The 20,985-nt window shown below is 43.7% G+C and overlaps 1 protein-coding gene across 10 annotated transcripts in view; it reads right to left on the reverse strand.

The window, feature by feature from the left end:
• Positions 1–312: 312 nt before the first annotated feature.
• RABGAP1L (RAB GTPase activating protein 1 like) overlaps positions 313–20,985 on the reverse strand; it is a 246,130-nt gene continuing 225,457 nt past the window's right edge. For 7 of the 10 annotated variants that reach the window (XM_051624379.1, XM_051624380.1, XM_051624383.1 and 4 more), the window contains 7 exons: positions 15,236–15,328; positions 8,120–8,230; positions 5,636–5,740; positions 4,363–4,446; positions 3,772–3,843; positions 2,281–2,478; positions 313–1,926 (listed from right to left, as the gene is read on the reverse strand). In XM_051624379.1, coding sequence (XP_051480339.1) covers positions 1,771–1,926; positions 2,281–2,478; positions 3,772–3,843; positions 4,363–4,446; positions 5,636–5,740; positions 8,120–8,230; positions 15,236–15,328 — 819 coding nt within the window. In that variant the 3' untranslated portion in view covers positions 313–1,770. Of the gene's footprint in view, positions 1,927–2,280; positions 2,479–3,771; positions 3,844–4,362; positions 4,447–5,635; positions 5,741–8,119; positions 8,231–10,492; positions 14,962–15,235; positions 15,329–20,985 lie in introns of those variants that run through there. The other 3 variants (XM_051624388.1, XM_051624381.1, XM_051624384.1) reach the window with 3 other exon arrangements.

The raw sequence follows: 20,985 nt of genomic DNA on the forward strand, positions 1-20,985 counted from the left end.
AAGACCTTTGTTCATATTTGCAAAAGAAATTCCTTCTGCTTCGTCTCCCCTTTTTTCTCACTGTATTCATATTTCCAGATAATCACTGATCTTCCAGATGCAGTTTAAAATATCAGTATTTTTTAACTCCTTACTCTTAGAAGAGAGAATTTCGTTGCAGAATAATTGAGTCAGGATAGTGATAATATTTTGATCTCTGCTTCAAGCAGCAGCCTCATTCCTGCCTTTCAGACTCATTCCTATGGCACGGGTAACATCCAGTTTGTACTGCCCTGTTAAAAATAACTCACAATTATGCTTGACAACAAAGCATAAGACAGGTATAGTTAAATTTTATTATACAAAACTGACAAGTTATGGCATTCCTTAGGATTTAAAAAAAAAAAAGGACCAAAACAGAACTAATGTCCCTGGAACAATTTTGTAAATAGAACAATACACAACCTTTAGTCCAGCAATGATATTTACCTGCAAGACCATCTTCAGACATGAAAGGGATAATTAAAAAAATATTCCATCAGTTCAAGCAATACTTTTATTTTCCATGAAATAAGTATTTCTATAAACACTTAGGTTTAATCAAAACGAATGCATTTGAGTTGTCTTACCTTAAGAGATATAAAACAACCAGACAGGTTTGGGGAATCATCAGAGAACTCTACCCCACTGGGAAGTCTAGGTTTTGTATTCTGCTTGGAAATGTTTGTTTCTATAAAAATAAGTAATACCAACATAGCATTTCCTCACCAAATACTTCTAGCCAACAGATTCTGTGATGTTTTATTCATCAGTGCAGCACAGACCTTTTTTTTATTTGATGCCTCATTTCTTTGTGAATTTCCAAATTTGAATAGAGACCCAGGGAAAGGTTTTCATGACTTTTATTAATAAAACCTACCCTTTATTGCACAGGATTTACAAAAGGTCAAAACTATGCAAGGTCTTCACTCTGTTTCTCAGCAGAAACACCAAATAAATGTTGAACAGTTTTCCCTTTGTCCCAGTGGAAGGAATTATTTCTTGGAATTCTTAGTATAAACATGAAATAAAAAAGGGAACTAGGTAACTTTATGCTAAATTCCAGTTCAGCTGTAAATAGCCTTTAAACAACAGTGCTAGGAAGAACTGCACTACTTGCATTTCTGAAGAAAAAAACAATCCAAACTAAGGAATTCTCAGGGAAGCTCATAACAGTTGTGCCAAGGGAGCACAAGACTTATCTTTGCTATGGCCTAAGCTTTACAAAAAGTGCTTCTCTGCAGGATGCAGCCACTGCCACCAACTTCTGAGATGGTCCCAGGGTGTAAAGTTATCCTAGACACCTGCACACACACTTATTACACTGTGCTTTCTACAAAGAGATTATGCTTCAGTACTTTACATTTTCCATTCTCTCTCTTCCTCCAGAAGAAGAAACAAACCTTCTATGCAAGATAAAAATAATTTTGAATTAGTCATGTATTAAAGACCTAGTTCTGAAGTATTTATTTAACAACTAGTCATATAAAATAAAGTGTAAAAGTATGAAGGTATCAGAACGTGGCTTTCAGCAAGGCAGTTTGGGAAGTAAGAACTCAACAGAGAACAGGAATTATTTTTTCCCCTCTTTAAAAAGGGTCACATCAGAATGAATGAAAAACACCAAAGAATTTCACTTCAAGCCTGCACTTCTGCCTTTTGTCCTTTCCCCAAGAGGAGAGACCACTGGAAGGATCCTCCAGGGTTTCAGTTGGGTTGTTCTTTGTGCTCTGGTAGTGGGTCTGGCTGGAACTATGTGCTGCCCTCTTTGGGAGGCAGGGGCTGCTGAGGCTGCTGCGGTGGCTGGGTGCCTGTGGCCGTTTTGATAGAGTTCAGGGTTTTGCTAAACCAAGAGTTTTTGGCAGCTTGGATTTCATTCATAAGGGCTCCTCTCTGGTGCTCCAGCTCCTAAGAAAGCAGAATAGTCAGAAGGGATCGAAACCCACATAATGAACAACAACAACAAAAAGCATCTCCAAACTCAGTCCCTGCAATCCACAACTTTCCTTGCAGCCTCCCAGGCACAGGCTGAAACTGTGGAAACAGCAAAAGACACTTACATTTACAAAAGAAAACCTCTATTCTTTTTTTCCCCTTTTTTTTTTTTTAAAGACAGAATGATTCTGGACGTTCACAGATACACAGCAGCACAGGGATGTGCTCTCATGCTCCCTTTTGGAACAATTTTTGCATGATTCAGAATTACTTTGGACTGAGCATGAGGTTAAGGCAACTGCCCTGCTGTGCTTGGATCCCACGTACCTGGATTTTGCACTTGGCTTCCACAAGCTGCAGTTTGGTCTGTGCAAGTTCCAGCTCCATCTCTCTCAGCTGCTTCTTCAGTGCATCCTTCTCATCATCTGTTTCTATGCCCTTATTCTCTGTGTTCACAGCAGGCAGCTTCAGTGTCCCCTCCTTACTGAAAATCTCACTGCAGTGTTTGCAGGCCATCACTTTACCCTGAAATACCCAGAAAGCCTGTTTCAAACCTGAGGTCCAGGAGTTGTGCTTCCTGGAAGAGCCATTTTTATGCTAGGTTGCCTTTCTGCCAGTAATGCTTGAACTAGGACTTGAGTTTTCATATCTGACGTGAAAAGAATTTGGGAAGTTAATGAACATTTTCCAGGGTATATTCAAACCAGTATAAAAAGTCCTGAAATCTCCTTGGCATGCTCTGAGCAGAGAGGCTTTGCTCCTAGATCAGAATTACTCCAGCCCTCTAACTACCAAAGCTCTGCAGTATTTTCATCAGCAAATTTCAGAAGAGTCATAACATACCAGGACCTTTTTGTCTTCCATAAAAGCACCTGACCAAATTAACACAGATTTTGATCTTCTACAGGATGCTTTTAGAGGCAGCCTTTCTGCACTTCCAGAAGCAAGTGAGCAGCCTGTGCTCACTGCAAGGGCCAACACTGCCCCACTGGTGCCTGCTCAGCCTCCTGGGGGTGGCCCTTGTTGCTGACACTGCCTGACACACACCAGTCCAGCTCTTGGGCTCACTGCAGAGCTGAACCAGTTACTCACGGCTCCAGAGGTATCAAGCTGGCCTGGCTCACACCAACTAAAACAGGGCATTGAAGTATTTCAGCAGATTGTAGCAACATCAATCCTAGATATTTTTTTGTTTTTGTTTTTGATCAATAACATAAAAAGGTCACTAAAAAGCAACAAATCAGGCTCAGCTTGAGTACTAAAGAAACAGCTAGTCACTTGTCAAGGCCAAAGCAGAGGGATGGAAGGGTGACCTGCCCAGGAAGTGTTTCCTTCTAGTGCAGAACTGCTATGGGAGCTCTGAGCACAGCCCAAGCTGTGCCCACTCCTTACACCTCCTTGGCTTAACTGACAGAAACCCCAACACACACATTCTCCAATTCAGCTGGTTCCAACCCCTCCACACTGGGGAAAACAAGTTTTCATTTCTAGAGGGCCTTTCCCCACCCCCCCATTTATTTAAAACATTCAAGTAAATAACATCTTTCTGCATTTTTTTGCCCAAAGGACACATTTCTACAGGAAAATGAAAAGCCAAATACTATATGCACTTGCTTGAGAGTTCCAACCTGCCTGATACAAGATAAAGAACCATGAGAGTAAATGAACTTTCACAGTTTGCATCCCATTAAAAATCTATGCAGGGCTGTCAGTGCAGCTGGGTGGTTACATTAACCTTCAGCTCCTGTTTTGTTCGGTATCCCTGGAATTCCACAACACTTGTGTTAGAAACATCCCATGTTGGGGCATCATTCTCACCTTCACAACTTCCAGTTCATCTTTACTGGCTGCTTGTTGTTTTTCCAGTCTGGTACTCAGCTGGGAACAAATCTGGAGCAGAGAAAACAGTGTCTTAGCTAAAGTTTACTTAAGTTATAACTGAAAGTTATACTAGAAACCATAATCTGTGCTTTTTAGCAATTATTTTTGAGAGCACCAACGTTTCTTAAAACCTGCCTCACTAGAAGCAAATTAACAAACCCACTGCTGCTGGTAATGAGAGTGAAAAAATGGCAGTATTCAATATAGAACCTGAACACAAAGACCAAAGCATTTTATGGATAATGGGTTTGTAATGTTTACACTGTGTTATGTCCCAGAACAAAGAAGCATTCATGCTGCAGTACTAAAATTAGCTTAAAGACAGGTTATTCCTGATTCCCTAAATTAGGAGACTATTAGGAAAACCACACAAAGATTTATGACAAATTACAATGCTTGCTCTCTGTACAGCTGAAATGCAGTGTGTCTTATTTTAAGTATGAGAGCTGCAACTCTGAAAATTCAGCTCTCAGAACAGGTTGAAAGAAGTTGACATATAAATATGAGGAAGTGTCCCTAGAACAGTACCTGTTTATACTCTGCAATGATGGCTGTAGTTTTCTTAATCTCAGATTCTGCCTTCTCTAGCTGCTTCCTGAACACTTCCTTCAGCTAGGAATTGAAGGAGAGATGTTACACAGTACACCAAAAGGAGTTCTTAAAATGCATCATCAGACCCTTCTCTCCAAGTCTTGCTGCATTTACAACAGTTCTACAGCTTTTCCCTACCAAATCCCAGTTCTTTAGACAAGAGTCTGATTTGCTTAATATTCAAATACTTATTATATTGAGTGATAACCAAGTCTATGCTGTGATACAGTGTGTCCCTGCTGTGCTCCTCTGGAGGGTGATTCTCTTTCCCTGCACTAAATGCTGGTCCAGAGCACACAAAGGAGAGCATTACTATTGAGTGGATTTTACTCATTGTGGTTTTGTTTTCCTGCACACTGTCACAGCAGGTTTGGGCAGACAGACCATCTGTCTGGAGATGGAACAGGGAGAAGAATCTCTCAGCATTATTGCTCTCAACTCTGTAATAGGAGAAAATAACTTGTTTTTGTCTGTGGGGCTGCATTACCCTGCAGGTAACTCCTGCCTCCCCTGACCAGAATTGCTACATTTTGAGAGCCCTTTCAGTAGGAGAAAGGCCTCCACTGCCTTGTTGGTAGCAAACACAGAACTCTACAACCTCCATTTTAGAGAGACACTCTGTTGTAATCACTGTTCAAATGGCAAAAAGCACAAATCAGGGTGTCACTTAGAAACACACTTTTGTGTATCTCAGTATTCAGCATGTTAGATACGTAGGACTACGTGTCTAAATCCAAGATGGAATATTTTGCACAGGAGGACAGATCTTGTCAGCAACATCCTTCCAACTCCCAACTCTGTTCTCCTGCTGGTTCTAGCTTCAGACAGGAACATTCACAGTTTCTTTCAGTGAATCAGCAGCTGAGTCCGAAACGGCCACTTAAAAGGGAACAATTGCAGCTCCTTGTTTAGATAATTAAAAGAGGTCTGATCATATCTCCTTAGTTGTGACTGCTCACCACCACTGCAAATGACTATTAGAACAGTGGGAAGAGGATTAAATATGGGAAACAGAACGTTCAGAGCTCAAATAAAGGAAAACACTGAAAACTGTACTTTAAAAACCCCCACACATGTACCCTGGCACTGGACATTTTTAATTGTGTCTGCATTTTGAAGACAAACTCCCTTCTGCAGCATACCCATGCTCTTCTGCACACCCTTTGCCTTGCACTTGCTTGCTGAATGTGAGAAGCTGGGGATGCCTCACCTGAGCAGTTTCCTCTTCCTGCTTCCGTTTCTCTTCCTCAGTCTCCACAAGCTTCTGCTTGGTCAGGAGAAGCTCCTTGTTCAAAACATCTGCTTTGTCTTCAGCCTAGAATTAGAAACTGGTGTGAATCAGATGTCATCTGTGCCAATACACATGTATGGGTATGTTCATCTCAGGAATGCTGCAGGTTCAGGTTCTAGCACAGCCTTCTCCTACCCTCCGATGGCTCATTTAACCTATTTCTTATATGAAATTCCCTTTTCAAGTAGCTATTTTCTAAGTTACTTCACTGTGTTTCAACAACTGTGCAAAAGGACCTTTTTGCCAAATGTTTACCTATGCCCAGATGGCAAGTAAGCACAGATACTACCTCCTAATACAAACCTAGAGCAAACAATGCTGTACAGATATATTTTTTTTGAGAAATATTCATGTAAGTGAGTGTGATTTAGCTCCTGTGTAACTTCAGGTAACTCTTTCCAGTTTTGTATTTGTAAGTATCAGGGAAACCTGATACTGTAGAGAATACAAGGTGCCTGCACTGTACCTTACCAAGTGTCCAGGCAAAGACCAGTATGAAAGGACAAACAGGACCACCAGATAAATTGGTTTATTTATCAGTGCAGATAAATATTACCTGGAGAAACCTGACACTGTGAGTGTACTGGAGAATATGAATTTTCTCTTTTCATAGAAGGGCTGAGCTTATGGTGAAACATATTGGGAATGGTTTTGTGAGCATCATCCTCACCAACCACCAGGAGAGAAAAATATTTCTCAATGCCTGGGTATATTCCATTGACCTTCCCAGCTGGGAAACACAGGCTGCATCACACCACTGCCCTGCTCAGTATTGAGGTGCTGGAACAGGCAAGAGTTGTGGTCAAATAGTATTTGTTTTGCTGAAAACACAAGAGGGGAAAGGGCCCTGGAAACAGCAAATAACTGTACAGATCCTGTCTCCGAGTTGCAGTTTGGTTTTCTACCACTACTGTTGGCACCAGCTTATCTATCTGCTGCAGTGTTAATTATTAATGAGGGCATTCATGGCAGTTGTGGGTAGCAGAAGCAGCTCCACCAGGCCCATGACTGAAGAGGTGGACTGAGGGTGCCTGCATTGCTTAGTGTGTATGTGGCTGTATGGGAGAAAGGAAAACAAGCAGGGAACAAATGGAAAACTGCTAAGATTGGCATCTTAGAGCAAAAGAACTCAGGGATGACATGGATTTTTCTGAGGAAAGACGTGTTTAAGATATGCTTTGAAGGAACTGCAAATCTTTCCTCCTTTTATGTGTTTGTTCCAGGCTCTCCAGGTGTAGGGTATCACCTGTCCTTGTAGGCCACTGCAGCAGCACGAAGCTCTTCTTTCAGTGCCAGTGAATTGAGGGAGGGTGTAGGAAAACATGGAGCCACTCTGGCCTACAGAAAGATTGCTAAAATACAGGAGAGCAAGGAATGGAACTGGCAGAGGGATGTGTTGGGCAGCCTTGCCATGATACTCGAGGAGAAAGAAGCTTGGGCAGCAGACACAAAGCTGCTTTGTGTGCAGCTGTTCTGGGTAAGACAGAGCACCTCCACACACTCCCTTTGGCTTCACGGAAAACTGTCCATCACACACAAGACATCCCCACCTTAGTTTGCTTGCCAAGGCAGCTCAGACTTTTAGAATCACACGGATCCAGACCAGCAGAGCCTAACTGTCAAGAATCTGATTGCACAACTGTGGTCGACGGTGTTTACAATTCTGGGTGTAGATAAAGAAAGCCAAATAACTACAGGGAAATCAAATCAAAAGGCCCCTGCAGGAAAAGATTTTACAAGAGGCACCACAGTTCTCTCTGAGCAAGGACTAATCACGAGGTGTGGCAGAGAATGGCCCTCCAGTACCCAGGACCTCAGGAACTGCTGTTAAGGAACGTATGGATACCATGAATGCACAGCTGAGTGTGCAGTTCTGAGATAACGGGCTCTCAATGCTGCTCCCTTTGTTTTCCAGTCTTCATGGAAAACAAGTTATCAAAGGACACCCAGGAACCCTTCTAAGTTTTGGTGCCACACCACTTCATTATCTCTGGATTTCGTTTGCTGTACTAAAACTGCTGTGAAAACCAGACCCATGCAAGGTGGCAGACACCCTGCAAGGCAACGTGCCTGGAAATTCCTCTTCTGAGGCGCCCCTGGCACTGTTTTCAAGTAAATGTTCTTTCTTTGCTATCTGCCTAAAGGTTATGGCTTGCATTTCCTGAACAATCCACAGCAGAGGAGGTGCAGTCAGTGTTGGCAAGACACTGCTGTGAGCACCTGCAGGTGCATACATGTGGAAAACCAGCTTTCTGACTGCAACTAGAAATGAGGTTGTCAGGCGTCTTTATGCAAATCATAACGCTTTTAATGACGTGCTCATGCTTTCACTTGAGCACACAACAGGGCTCCTAGAATTGGTGCTGCCAAGCCTGAGCGGGGACCCATCTCTGTTAGCATTACCTGGTCCAGGTCATTCCGTAAGGCAATTTTGCTTGTCACCAGCTCATGGGCAAGGTCATCATTCTCCTGCTCCAGCCTCATGCTTGCTTCGTGGAGCCTGCGGTTCTCCCTCTGCAGAAAGAAAGGAACAACCAGAAAAGGAAGTTAATCCTCACCAATATTGCAGAGCAGTAAGCAAGTATCTTGTGTGTGTAAAACACCAAGGAGGCAAGAGTGCACATGAAGACAGGACTGCTGCTCTGGGAAACAACAGTGAATTAAAGCCAGCAGTGCAAAGGCAGCGATTCCACTTACATCCATCCCAACGGCTACGGTTGTGTCGCATCAGTGACACAGATTTGTGGGGTTTCTCTGTCAAAAGTAAACACAGTTCTCTCCACAAAGGCACTTGGTTTCTGCTTGCTCATCATCAAAATAAATCAGGCAGACAAAATCCAGCAGCAGTGAACAGGGACCAGTTAAAAGATACTCATAACAATGTTTCAAATCAAAGAGCAGAAAGCTGTCCTGCCCCATTTTACAACATTTTGTCTGCAGGAAGCCATAAAAACCAGTCCATTTTGTATGCAATGTAGTGCCAACTTCCCATCTCCTGGCAGGACCAGTAAAGAACAGCATTTAGCAGGGAGCTCCCTACAGTTCAAACAACTGGTATCTCCATTTGTGTGCACCTACTCTGCCACTTGTGCCTGTGACAACAGTGCACGTTTCATGGGATACGTGCTGAGAAAAAGTGCCAGAGGGAGCAGGGACCTCACTCCCTGAGCACAGGCACGTGCTCAGTGGGCAATGCCTGGCAACAAAAAATGCAGGCCCTGGTCCTCCCTTACCCACTCTGCACACAGGTAGAAATGACTACATTGAGCACTAACTAGAGAAGGGAAGCACACGGAGAAGAATGAACAGCAGTAATCAATGGTTTTTAAAAATCAATTTTGGTGACTGTTCTTCTAGGGCTGAGAAACAGAAATCATATTCAGAAGATGTCTGTGGGTCAGGGGACTTCCAAGAAGCCACATCAAATAAATACACATCTTCATCTTCAGAAGAACACAGACACGTGGGACAGACAGAGGCGCCTAAAATCCTCAAATGGATTTTAAGAGAGAAAAAAATGTGCTCAGTCACACAATGACCATCAATCCTTCATACCAAAAGAGACTGAAAAGGAAACCTGTGCCCCGTGGAAACTCACGGAAACATACCAAGCTCACATAGAAACTCAAAGGTGCAAGAACAACAACCTACATGCTGCCGTGCCAGGACCTGTGCCCACTTGAAAGGTAATTTATGTTGTCCAAGAAAAAACAGTAAATGATACACCAGCACCTAAGACAGCAAGAAATTATTGAGTTGTTCAGTGAATGCCTTCCCGCAAAATGTCATTTCTTTGCAGAAGCACATTGTCTACCTGCCTCTGCACTTCCTCCTGCTCACCAGCTACGCTCAGATACTTTTTCCTTCCCAGCTTCACCACTGTGAAACTGCAATTTTCATTTCCGTTGCAGGAAGATTTTGCATGCTTGTCTTTAAACAAAAAAAGGACAATGACTGCTCGGAGAGGATGCTAAGAAAGGTCTCTTCTGTGTGGGAGCTTCATCTGTGGCAGGAAGCAAAACCTCTGCAAATACTCTCTCTTTGATGTGACCCTATTGTGCAACGAGACTATGCACTGCTCTCTACAGGAAAGTAAGTTCACTTCCTTTCCAAGAGACTGTACTTTAAATACATTGTTTTGTTACAGAAACTCTAAGCAAAACACTTTTGTTTCAATACGGTTAAAACACCCACTGCTAAAAGACACACAACTTTGGGGATCTTTTTCATTTCAATTGCATCGTATTCTGCTTGGAACAAGGAATTTTTCAAAGTACAATTCTTCTGTAAAGATAGTATTATATTTTAAAGTGTAAAATCAAATTGCAGTCGTTAGTAATAGTTTAAAAAGGTTCCAATGTGTTCTTATTTCTGCATTTTGTTCAGCCTGTCTTAGAAATGTGGGTTGACACAGTTCTGCCAGTGAGCAGCTGTCAGAAAATGACTTGAGTTCACCTAAGAACTGGGACCAGATCAGGACAGTACTGCTGCCAGGTGCTGAGGCACCAATACCTTTTCACAGGGATGTTGCTTAGAGGGAAAAATCAACAAATCCTTAAGACAGAATTACCCAGAAAGAAGTTTGCTTGAACAGTTTTGCTGTGCTTTTGCCAAAAGCTTCAGTGTCTGCAAAGCAAGCTGCACGATGTGGAGTTGGCAGTTCCTGCTTTGCATTCGCAGACAGTGGGTAAGCAAGCTCTGTGGCTGGAAATGCACTATCCTCCTCTTAAACTGGAACGTACACGGCATGTTTGGAGTAAGCTAAAGATCTCTTACCTTGGGCATCCAGTCAACAGCTAAGAGATGTTTTTATCTCGTTCACCATCCTTTGAATTTCCAGCTGAAAGTCTCTTATAGGGGCCACCTTTATTCTTCCTCCACACAGGGCAGTGTGAGCAATTAGATGGTTTGTCTTTTCCAGCTCCTCCCCTTCCTCGGGAGGAAACTCTTAATCTGCTTAAGTCTAAATAAAACCTACCGTTACATGGCAAAGACAAAACCAACAAACAATGCTCTTCCTACGTAGCAAACTACTTCCAGTGCCTCTGAAATGTTTACAGGGCTTTATCAAATCCCATTTGCAGTGGCATAAAGCTCAACAGATGGAGCTGGTTCCTTACAGCAGGACTCGCATCACACAGCACTTTGGAACCTGGCATAAGCCAACTCGTCAGACCTGCTACTTGTCCCTGGCATAAACAGCTTCCTGCCTTTTCTCTACACACCACCACCAACTCACTGACTATGACAACAATCTCCTTCTCTTCTGCATTGCTCAGTTTCTACAATCAGTAAAATAAGAGATCCCTGTTTCCCAAATTCCTCCTCCCTTTTACCAAAGGCAGGTGGTGAACTCTGGTTAGCTTTTAAAAGGAGGATACTGCATTTCCACAAAGGACAAACACTGCTGATACATACAAACACAAATCAACTTACCTCCTGCAAAGTCACAGACCAAACACTGCTTTCAACCATTGGTGTAAAGACAGTGAAAATAGGATATAAAATAATTTTTAATACCAACAAATACAGAAAAAAAAATAATTAAAAAATAATAATAAAGATTGCTGATTCTTCAGTGGGTTTTTGAGTCAGAGTTTGAAAGAGGATATATTCCAGCTTCCATCCCAGGGTGGACGGAAAGAAGGGAAATCTGAAAGCAGCAGGCAAGCCTCAGCTCAGGGAGACTGAAAGGCTGAACTCCACCCTCTGCTCCCCCCTGGCAGCAAGGAGCAGTTCCTGACACGATTAGTGGTGATGATGCATCCGCTCTGTGCTGCTACTCAAGTGGGTTGAAACAAGTCACAAACCTTGTTAAGCAATTCAAAGTCACATCTTCCGATGAGCAAACACCCAAACCCCAGATCTTTGGGCGTGAACAGATCCCCAGTGATGGAAGGAAAACAAAATTAAAATCCACTCCTCGGGATGTCAGCAAACTGAAGTCTTGCAGAGGGGCTCTGAAGGAAAACCCTGAGAACCTCCATCTAGAAACTCAAAAGGGTTTTACAGTAAACTATCCAGGAAAACCTCTCATGGGAAGCAACATGGAGGTGGTTTGTGTTTTCTGTTTGTTGACTCTGAAGAAGAATTTCCAAAACACACTTAAAAAAAACCCCACGAGCAAACAATGATCCACACCTAGTTGTCTTGTTTTTCCTCATGACAGTTACCATTCAGTTACATCACTCTGAATAAAAATGATTTTTTGCTTCTACTTCAAACACGCAAAAGGCTGTTACATCCAAATTACACATTTATTCAGAGACAACTGCTCTGTTGCACAAGGTCCACAGAGGAAAAGGCGTTTCTAGCCTCGGAACAGAACTGTGTGCACAAGCAGGGTGTATTTGCAAAACTCCAGCCCCTCTTTGCATGGTTACATCCTCTTTATTTTAAATCAAGGAGTCCCAAGCTCAACTCTTGCAGTTTCTCATCAAGTCATCCAAAAGCCTGTTACAGGATATGTCCTCAGACACAGAAAAAACCCCATAGCATATAGAGAAATCTACCTGACAAAAATGTGAGTGGTCAGTTTGTTACAAGCAATGGAAAATAAAGTGAAAAGGTGTCCATAAAAAATACACTTTCCCTAAATGTTACTTGTAATAAGAAGGAAACAAAACACCAAAAATAACAAAACTCTTTAATACTGCTCTTTTGCTAAGTCAAACCACAATCAACATGTAAAATACGAGCTGGGCAGGAACTCCTGTGGCACATAACACAGCTTAGTGCAGCTCGTGAACTTCACCTGTTGAGAAAATGTGACTGGTTACTGGTAGGCAAAAATATCCCTTTTCTGGAGTTTGTGGAGAGTGTGGGGCTGGTGGGATTGCGGGAGACTGGACCCTGCCTGGACATACACAGCTGCCCGCAGGCAGGAAGCATCTCTGCTCAGCCCCACATCCCCGTGCTGGGGAGAAGAGGAGGAAGTTGAGCTCTTCCCTTGCTCTGTTTGGGTCTGGGTCTCCCTGGGACACCTGGGTGAAAGTCAGACCTTCAGGCAGAGCTGCACCAGCTCCCACGGGTCCCCTCCGTGCTGCCCACAGTGCAGCAGGGATGGCTCAAGGAGGCAGCAGCAGCAGCTGCTCCCACCTCAGCTCTCCTGTGCTCTCAACTGTCCAACAAGTCATTTCCACTGAGGACCAGGTTGCAAGGAGGTGTCTTACTGAAGCACCACTGCAACACAGCAGTGCCAATGTCTCTGTGGTCCTGACAAAGCTCAGTCAGCAATAAAAACTGTTAACAAGCTGCAAACAACAAAAAACTCTAACAACTATAACTAAAAACTACCAATAGACCAAAAACCGATTTCTTCTGGACCTGTAAGAGGAATACTCTGCAGGGATGTCCATTCCAGCAATCCCATCCAAGAAATAACCCCTTCCTGGGCAATAAACCAAAAACCCATCATGTTCTGGTTTAGAGAAACTCTAAGAATTTCAGCAATGTAGGGCGTGAAGCCCACGCAGAGGGCGCCAAGGCCGGAGGGAGCTAACAGCAACGCCGTGCTCGGAGGCAATACTGGCTTTTCCAACAGTAGGCTCAGTCCTTTCCCAAACCAAGCCTGGCTGGGCAAAGCCTGGCACTGCTGCTGCCAAAATGAAATGCATTTCTAAACACACAGGCTGCAGAATGATCATTTAAGGGAGAAGAGAAGCTGGGAGGATCGACACAGTTTGAGTTTTTGCTGCCCTTTGGAAACGCTCTTGAAATGCCAATTTCTACCAGCCTGGGCTTGGCACGTTAATACAATCAAACAATCAAGACAAGGAACAGAGAGCACTTAGAAGCATTTCTCCATGACTCCCATCAGCTGAAGAACACATCCAAACATTGAATTTAATGTGCAACTAACTTGTTACAGGCACTCTCTAATCACAGCATCGCTAAAAGGATCAGACCCAACCCGGCTTAATAAAAAATAAAACAAAAAAGTCACACAGTCAGTTGCAAAAGCACAAGCCCAAACCCTGGGCTGGGATCTTGACTGTGATAGTGACTCACATAAACACTGGCTGAAGAGTCACTTCCTATATCCTCATTTCCAGCTTGGGGATAATGTTCTTCACCACCCATCGCCCAAGATTAACTAGTTCATAAGCCTCCGTGGAGCTTCAAAGAAGCCTGATTTTTTTCCTAAGTATTATTTTAATTCCACAGTACTGTAAGTAAAGCACTGGAAAAATACTTAGTCAGAACTTAATCAGCAGTTAAATTGTGTTTTTTTTTAATTGGTCACACTCACTATTGGCTCCCAGCTGCTACAGCAGTCCCAGTTCTCACAAACACAAAATCAAAAGAACTACACCCAAAACACATTTTTTCACAGGCAAATACTTTCTTTTTTAAAAAAAGTTTAATTTCTCTGTACCTGTAACTCTATCTCATCACATTTATGAATTATGGCATTGTCTTTCACTACAGATTTTCATACTCTGGTTTTCTGAACACGGTGTACTGTCTTTACTTTCACAGACCATGTAGACCAGTTGCACCCTGTATGGTTATTTACTACTCCACACTCCTGGTAGGCTCTGTACCAACTGAAATGTCACTTAACACGTTAAGGCACAACGAAGAACAGCAGGAAAACAGTACAGGTATACGTAAGCAATGTCAGTTCCTGGGCAGTGGGTAGTAAAGTGCTTCACTGCTGGCAGCGTCACCTAAAGAAAGTTGAAGTTTTCAAACCAGGTCATCAATCAATGGATCCTGAACACTGAGAGAAGTAAATGCCCAGAGGCAGAGCCTCCGTCACACCAAAAATCTATGGCAACAGAAAGCAGCAGTGACAATAAAAGCAAATACATTGGAAAGATAAGCAATACTGATCCAAAATGAAAGAACCTTTTTGTTGGTGAACTCTCAAGCTATCAGGTTAATAACCGGATCTTTATTTCTCTGCTGCTTTAAAGCAGGATATTTATCACTACGAAGTCTACTGCAGTAGTACCTTGGGACCCCCAGGAGAGCTCTGGGTCCCACCATACTGGGCACTGTATTAACAAAGAATTACTAACTCTTGGCATAAACAGAGATGAATAACAAGGATCGTGTCAGTCAAGGAAGAGTTCATCTTCCAAAAGTCTCTGTGGATGACACTGCACACAGCTTGGGCTACAACAATGTGTGTTTTCTCCTTTCTGTGTCTGTAGCTGAGAATCACCCTTTGTTTCTGCGTCTCATGAAGATCTCCCGTAAAAGTGCAACAGCAGGAGAGTTACCTACAAACATATAAACTGGAAAAAGAAAAATATTATATGTGGCTACTTAGAGATGTCTTGAAAGTTACAAATCGTGACTGAAACATTCCTGGAAAAAAACGCTAAGTCCAAGTGGTCCAAGTGCTTGTTCAAGAAAGGGATGAGTTTCACCTGCCACTTAACTTCCCTAGGGTCTGCACCAGCACATTCTGGAGAGCTGAGCAGGGCACACACCCCCCTGCTCAACTGCCAGAACCAGGGCACAAGGTGTAGCCAATGAAACGGGATCCCACAGGAGCATCTCTCATACCTTGTATCTGTCCATAGGATCTTCCTGCTGCAGCTGGCTCTCCCGCATTGTTTGGTACTCTTTCTCATATTTCTTCAGCTTTTTTGTTGGCACCTGTGGAAGACATTTGGAAAACATGCATTTAAAGATTAGAGGAATACCGGAACGGCTGTCTGAAAGCTTTTCTTGCAAACAGGAAGCCACGGAATTGCTGGAAAGCTGTGGCTGAATAAAGTCACTCCCTGTTGCCAACCCTTCCCCACTCAGCAAGCCATGTCAAACACACACCAACACAGCTCACATTGACAGAAACCTTTCTGTGCCCACTGTTGCTAATTATTCAAATATTTAAAAGAAAAGAAGAGTGTGAACAACAGGAGTGAGAGAACAGGGAAGAGGAGAAGATGCTTTCATAGGTATGATTCACCAAAACAATGCCTTAGCAAGAAAACTGTTAAAAGTGAGATTAGAATAAAGGAGTGTGCATGCAAAAGCACTGGATAATTCCCTGGGGGAGATCCAAGCAATGTTTTGAGTTCCTGAAAGACTCTTAATGTCTCCATTACAGCTTGTGACCAGTGGCCTCCTCAGGACTGGGCTCAGAGCCCTGCTGGGCAGCAGTGGAGAAGCTCAGTGCTCACCTCCAGCGGCCGCGGGGAAACCTGAGGCCACCACACAGAAACCACATGGAAATTCAGGAAATAACCACGCAGAAAGGTAGTCCCAGCCCTAACCCTAGCCCAGATTTCTGGGAAACCACAGCTTCAACTTCAAACATGGTACACCAAGAACACGTGTGTTTTTTTAATCAAAGCACGGAGATCCTCTGCTTTACTTTCACCTTTTAATTGGGTACTCAGTGCTACACAAGCCATCCCATATCTTCCTGGAGACCTTTGGTAGAATTACTCTGTGCCAAACATACAACAAGAAAAAGCTGACCTGGCTATGTGTCAGGTCATCTGCTGGCAGCTGGAGAGATCCCTAACACCATGTACCATCATCACTTGTAAACACGTGCTTTTCCTGGACCTGTTACGTATGTCTCTGCTCCTCTAGCCTAGAGTGAATGTGTCAAGCTGACTCCTGGTGTGAGGACATGCCACTGTCATCTTGCCTTAGGGCACAAAATTACTGGCAGTGAGAGATGTGTTTACATGTAGTTCTGGCGTTGTTTTCCCTTCATTGGTTTAGCTCAGCCCAATACCTCCTTCCTCTGCGGTACAGGAAGGGACCAAGCAAGGGCTCCGTGTTGCTGCACAGGCCTCTGGGAGGTACAGGCAGAAAACATGAAAGCCATGATCTGCAAAGCACAGTGCACAGGGAGCACTAATAAAGGAGCACCAATGCCCACAATTACTGAGGAAATCTTAAACTAACCCCCCCTTAAGGATGCAAAGAGAAAAGGGTAAACATAAGAACATAAAGCAGAGTACAAGTATACAAGATAGTTTCACTTTGGTAACAATAGTGCAAAACACAATGAAATGAACTTGATTAAGTCAGAGGTGCTTTTTTACATTTCAGCTGAGCAACACTCAAGATGCAAATCCAGCCTGTTTTGTTTTAGCTGCGACTTGGAACTGTTGAGGCTATTTATTATTCAAGAATAAGAAACCATTTCAAATCACTCTAAAGGAAGTGAACCAACCACACATCCAAAGTCTGACCTATTCCCTCCTTCCATGATGCTTACTGGCATCTTATTCAGAGAAGCAGGTCAGTGCTCCCAGGCTGGAGTTTTTTGAAAATACTCTCAAAACCTAGTTCTCCTGTGCTGTTGTGGAATTCTGTGCTCCAATATGTGACCAGCACAAAACGAAGATAAACATGAGGCAGACAGGGTGGTGCACCACGGCAGAAAGGTGCAACGTAGGTGTAACTTGGAAGATGTGTTCAAGCAAAGATCATCCTGATTCTTGATGCTTTTCATTAAAGCCTTTAAAGTGCATTTAAGAATTTAGTCTTACTACAGAGAGAGAGAGGCCTCCCGTCCACACAGTTGCATGAGTACTTCAGTAAGAGTCCTGCTGTCCAAAGGAACAAGAGATGTAATGATCTGAGTAACTCTTACTGAGAGGGCAAATGGGCCATAAAGCAGCCCTGTGACCCACAAGCCTATGCTGACCATCGTGCCACAGCTGCCCCTCAGCAGGCTGAGCCTGTGCACGAGGAGATGCTGCTGCTCCTTGGTAACACAACCTCATACCCAGCAGCCAGCGCCGGGCAGCATTTTTTAAATCCTAAGCATTTAAGCTGCCTGAGAGCAGCCTCATTTCTCTGGTTTCACCTTGTATTCTCAAGATGAGGCGGAATTTAACTTGCACAGAGTCTACTGGCACTTAATCACCTGCCTTGACAACTCCAGAACATCATCTGAACACACCACATCTAACCCCCTATGAGGAGCAGGGGACAGCGACCGTGAGCTGCTTTCCCTCTGCTCTCCACTGTATCCACAGTCCCTCTTTCCACTCACAACCACTCCCTAATGCTTCAGTTCATTCCACCAACCATTCTTAACTATCTGTTCTGCTTTACATTCTTAAATTTTAATTCACAGCTGTGAGTTGGACCCCATGTGGGTCTCTGTGGCTGGGGTGGGGGATAATCTCCCTCTTCCTCCCCTACAGGAGCTACCCATGGCCACGGCCTGGGCTGAAGGGTGCTCCGTGTGCCTGGCATGCTCCCCAGCAACCACACAGCAGAGCAATGCTTTCTTAGCAATATTGACAGTAAAAGACACCTTGAATCAGGGATCAAATCACAAAAGGTGTAAGCATCAGGGTGCAACCATCACGCTGTGACACAGAAAACTGCTTCTGTGCTTTCAGAACACCGTGACGTTCACACGTGAGTATCTACTTCTTCTCTGGAAGGCAGTACCTAAATACAGCAAAAGTCCATCTGAAGGGGTTGGGGGGGAGGAATTCCTATTAGAAAACCAGTCCATACTAATTCAGTTATCCCATAAATAAGAAGTGGAGCAGGTATGCTCTGTAACTTTGCCAGGGACTACGATTCACTGTTGCTGTCTATTCAGCCACATTCCTCAAAGGAGTTTGATAATTTATTACAGCACTTCCTTCTTCAGGGTATACCCTAATAAATAAATAAAATTTTAAAAGCCCATTTCCATATTCCCCAATTTAATTCCCTGGAACAGTTTGTGAATTGAACAAGAGACTTCTCTGCAAGCCCTTTCATAAGTAAGTGCACAGTGCTTCAATCTTGATATACTGCTGCTGAACAAAGCACGCCCATAAATTTTCTGTAAAAGCTCCTGCAATATTGATTTCTTCTTTCTTTAGCACCATGGGCCATGGAGGCTAGAACGGACATTTATCAAATCTGGGAGGCTCTTACAGTTTATAAACATTGCTCATCTGCTTATCTTAGCATCTTCTCTTGACTAGTTTTATTTTATTGTGCTCAAGCCTAAAGTCATGTCACGACTAGTTGTACATGTGGAAAAAGCCACGCGGAGCATCTTAACAAAACCTCCACGCAGACCTGAACAAGCAAAACCTCTTTCTGAAAAAATCCCCCAACAGACTAGTGCTCTAAACACTCAAAGGGCCCACTGCAATGAGGTGCAATGTGGCAGGGGAGAAACAAAAAATATTTTGTTTTCAGCTGTCCCCCTGCTCAGACAGGGCTGGAAAGATCTGCTTCACCTCCTCTGGCAGCCCTGGCACGGGCCGCACGCCCAGCAGCGGCACCCGCTGAGCTCCACCAGACCTTCCCCTCATCCTGCAGCTTCTGTAGCTGCTTACAGAAAGTTCAGCCTGACCTTGCTGGATTAATAAATCACACATCTATGACTCCTGCCTCCCCAATGTTTTATTGCTCTAATGAAGCACGAGCACTCAGAGGAGACAGTTATCATTATGTTCATTTGACAGCCAAGGAAATGGAAGCAGAGATGTAAAGTGATTTCCTGAACAGTGACTTTCCTGACAACAGCCAGAGGCTGATGCAGACAGAAAAATCCTATTACCTGATTTCTAATTTCCAGTGCTGTCACCATGCCAGACTGAGCAGAATCCCACTTATTTTCTCTATCTAGCACTGCAGAAACACTCCAAAAATACACTGTCCCATCACACTAACAATGTCACCAATATTCTGTGATCTCTGAACTCTTAACATTTTTTTTCCTCTCTAGTTCTCACCTCAGTGTGGAAGGAAACAAAAAGAAAACAAAAGAGCCAATGAACAAAAAGCACAATGCTTTCCCATTCTCTGAAGCAGGTGAGTTAATTTTCTGTTTCACTGGCGATGGATTTGCTTGGTATTTCAAGATTTGGCAGGGGACTTGCAGCCCTCCAAAGACAGGGTTACACTGCATGCTGATGATTGATGTGGAGACCCCCAGCTTGCTCTGGGTGAGCACTGACAGCAGCCACAGACTGGCTGTGGTCCAGCTTCCCATCCATCCATCCATCCATCCATCCATCCATCCATCCATCCATCCATCCATCCATCCATCCATCCATCCATCCCAGGCTGTGATTCCCAGGATAAGGCCAGATTCTTCCCACTGCTGCAAGGCAGGACCATTTCCAAGCACGTGTGAGGCCTGGGAGCCTGGATGAGAGGTGATGGACCAGCTGGAGCTCATTCAGCCCTGCTCCAGCCTCACACAGCTAGCAGTGCCAGCTCCCAAACCACTGCCATGTGTGCCCCCCTCGAGGAGACCAGAGCTCCCAAGATGACTGAAAATGTTATTCAAAGCAAGTTAGTTTCAAAACGATGCTTGGTTCTGCAAAGTGTGTCATACAAAGGCTGTAGGTTTAAACAGAACCTCAGCCAGCAGATGAGCAAACAAGCTGCAGGTCACGGGCACCGTCCTCATTCCCACCCAAAGCTGTTGTATCATTTGTTCTATTTAATACTTCATCTTTAAAAGACAGCTAGATCAGGTTCAAGGAAGGATAATATAGCTCTATTTAAACACTTCATCAGGCCAAATGGAGGCTATAATGTAACAAAAAACATCCAAAGAAACTGACTCAGTGTTCTCCTGGTCTGTGCACTCACTACCACGTATAACTCTACTGCTCTTTTCTTAAAAATGTGGCTGCCAAAAGGCACAAAGAAGTATCCTGCAATGTCTGTCACTGTAGGATTCAGAAGCAGATAAGCCATTTGCTTGTTATTTTGGAGGATGGAGAGATGGGAAAATAAAGAATAAAACCCACAGCAACACACTGACACAACAGACTCATCTCTTGGATTAGACTTTACAGGGGGTGAGAGGGATGTGGTATTTAGATATTGTGCAACACAATCTGAACAACCCTATCTCGAGCAAGATATTAGCCACAAGCATGAAACCTGAGTGGAAAAAGGGCAGATCATAATTTCTTACAAAGCTCTTACTTGTGTTGGGTAGTCTGCAGAGAGGAAAATCTGCAGCATTGATTTGCAGAAACAAAGTAGGGATTAAAATCAGCTGTTACCTAAATAAAACTCACAAGCTGGAGCACAGCTTGAAGAACTCCCATTTCTCCTTTTGTCCCTGTGATGGGCTCACTGATAACAGCCCTTATCAGTGTCTCACCTACCTACAGCATCGCACTGAGGACCCAGACATCACCACACTGTAAGACACACCACATTAGACACCATCTAACCCCTGACTTGGGGGCAACATGACCAAAAAGGTTTTGCGAAGCAGCCTCTCAGACATCATCCGATTCGAGCATTCCCCTCATCCCACCTGGCTTTGGCCAAGCATGGAGCACAAAGCCTGTGGTGCTTGGGCT

The sequence above is a fragment of the Apus apus genome, chromosome 7 (genome assembly GCF_020740795.1).
Source record: "Apus apus isolate bApuApu2 chromosome 7, bApuApu2.pri.cur, whole genome shotgun sequence".
In the NCBI taxonomy this organism is placed as follows: Eukaryota; Metazoa; Chordata; class Aves; order Apodiformes; family Apodidae; genus Apus; species Apus apus.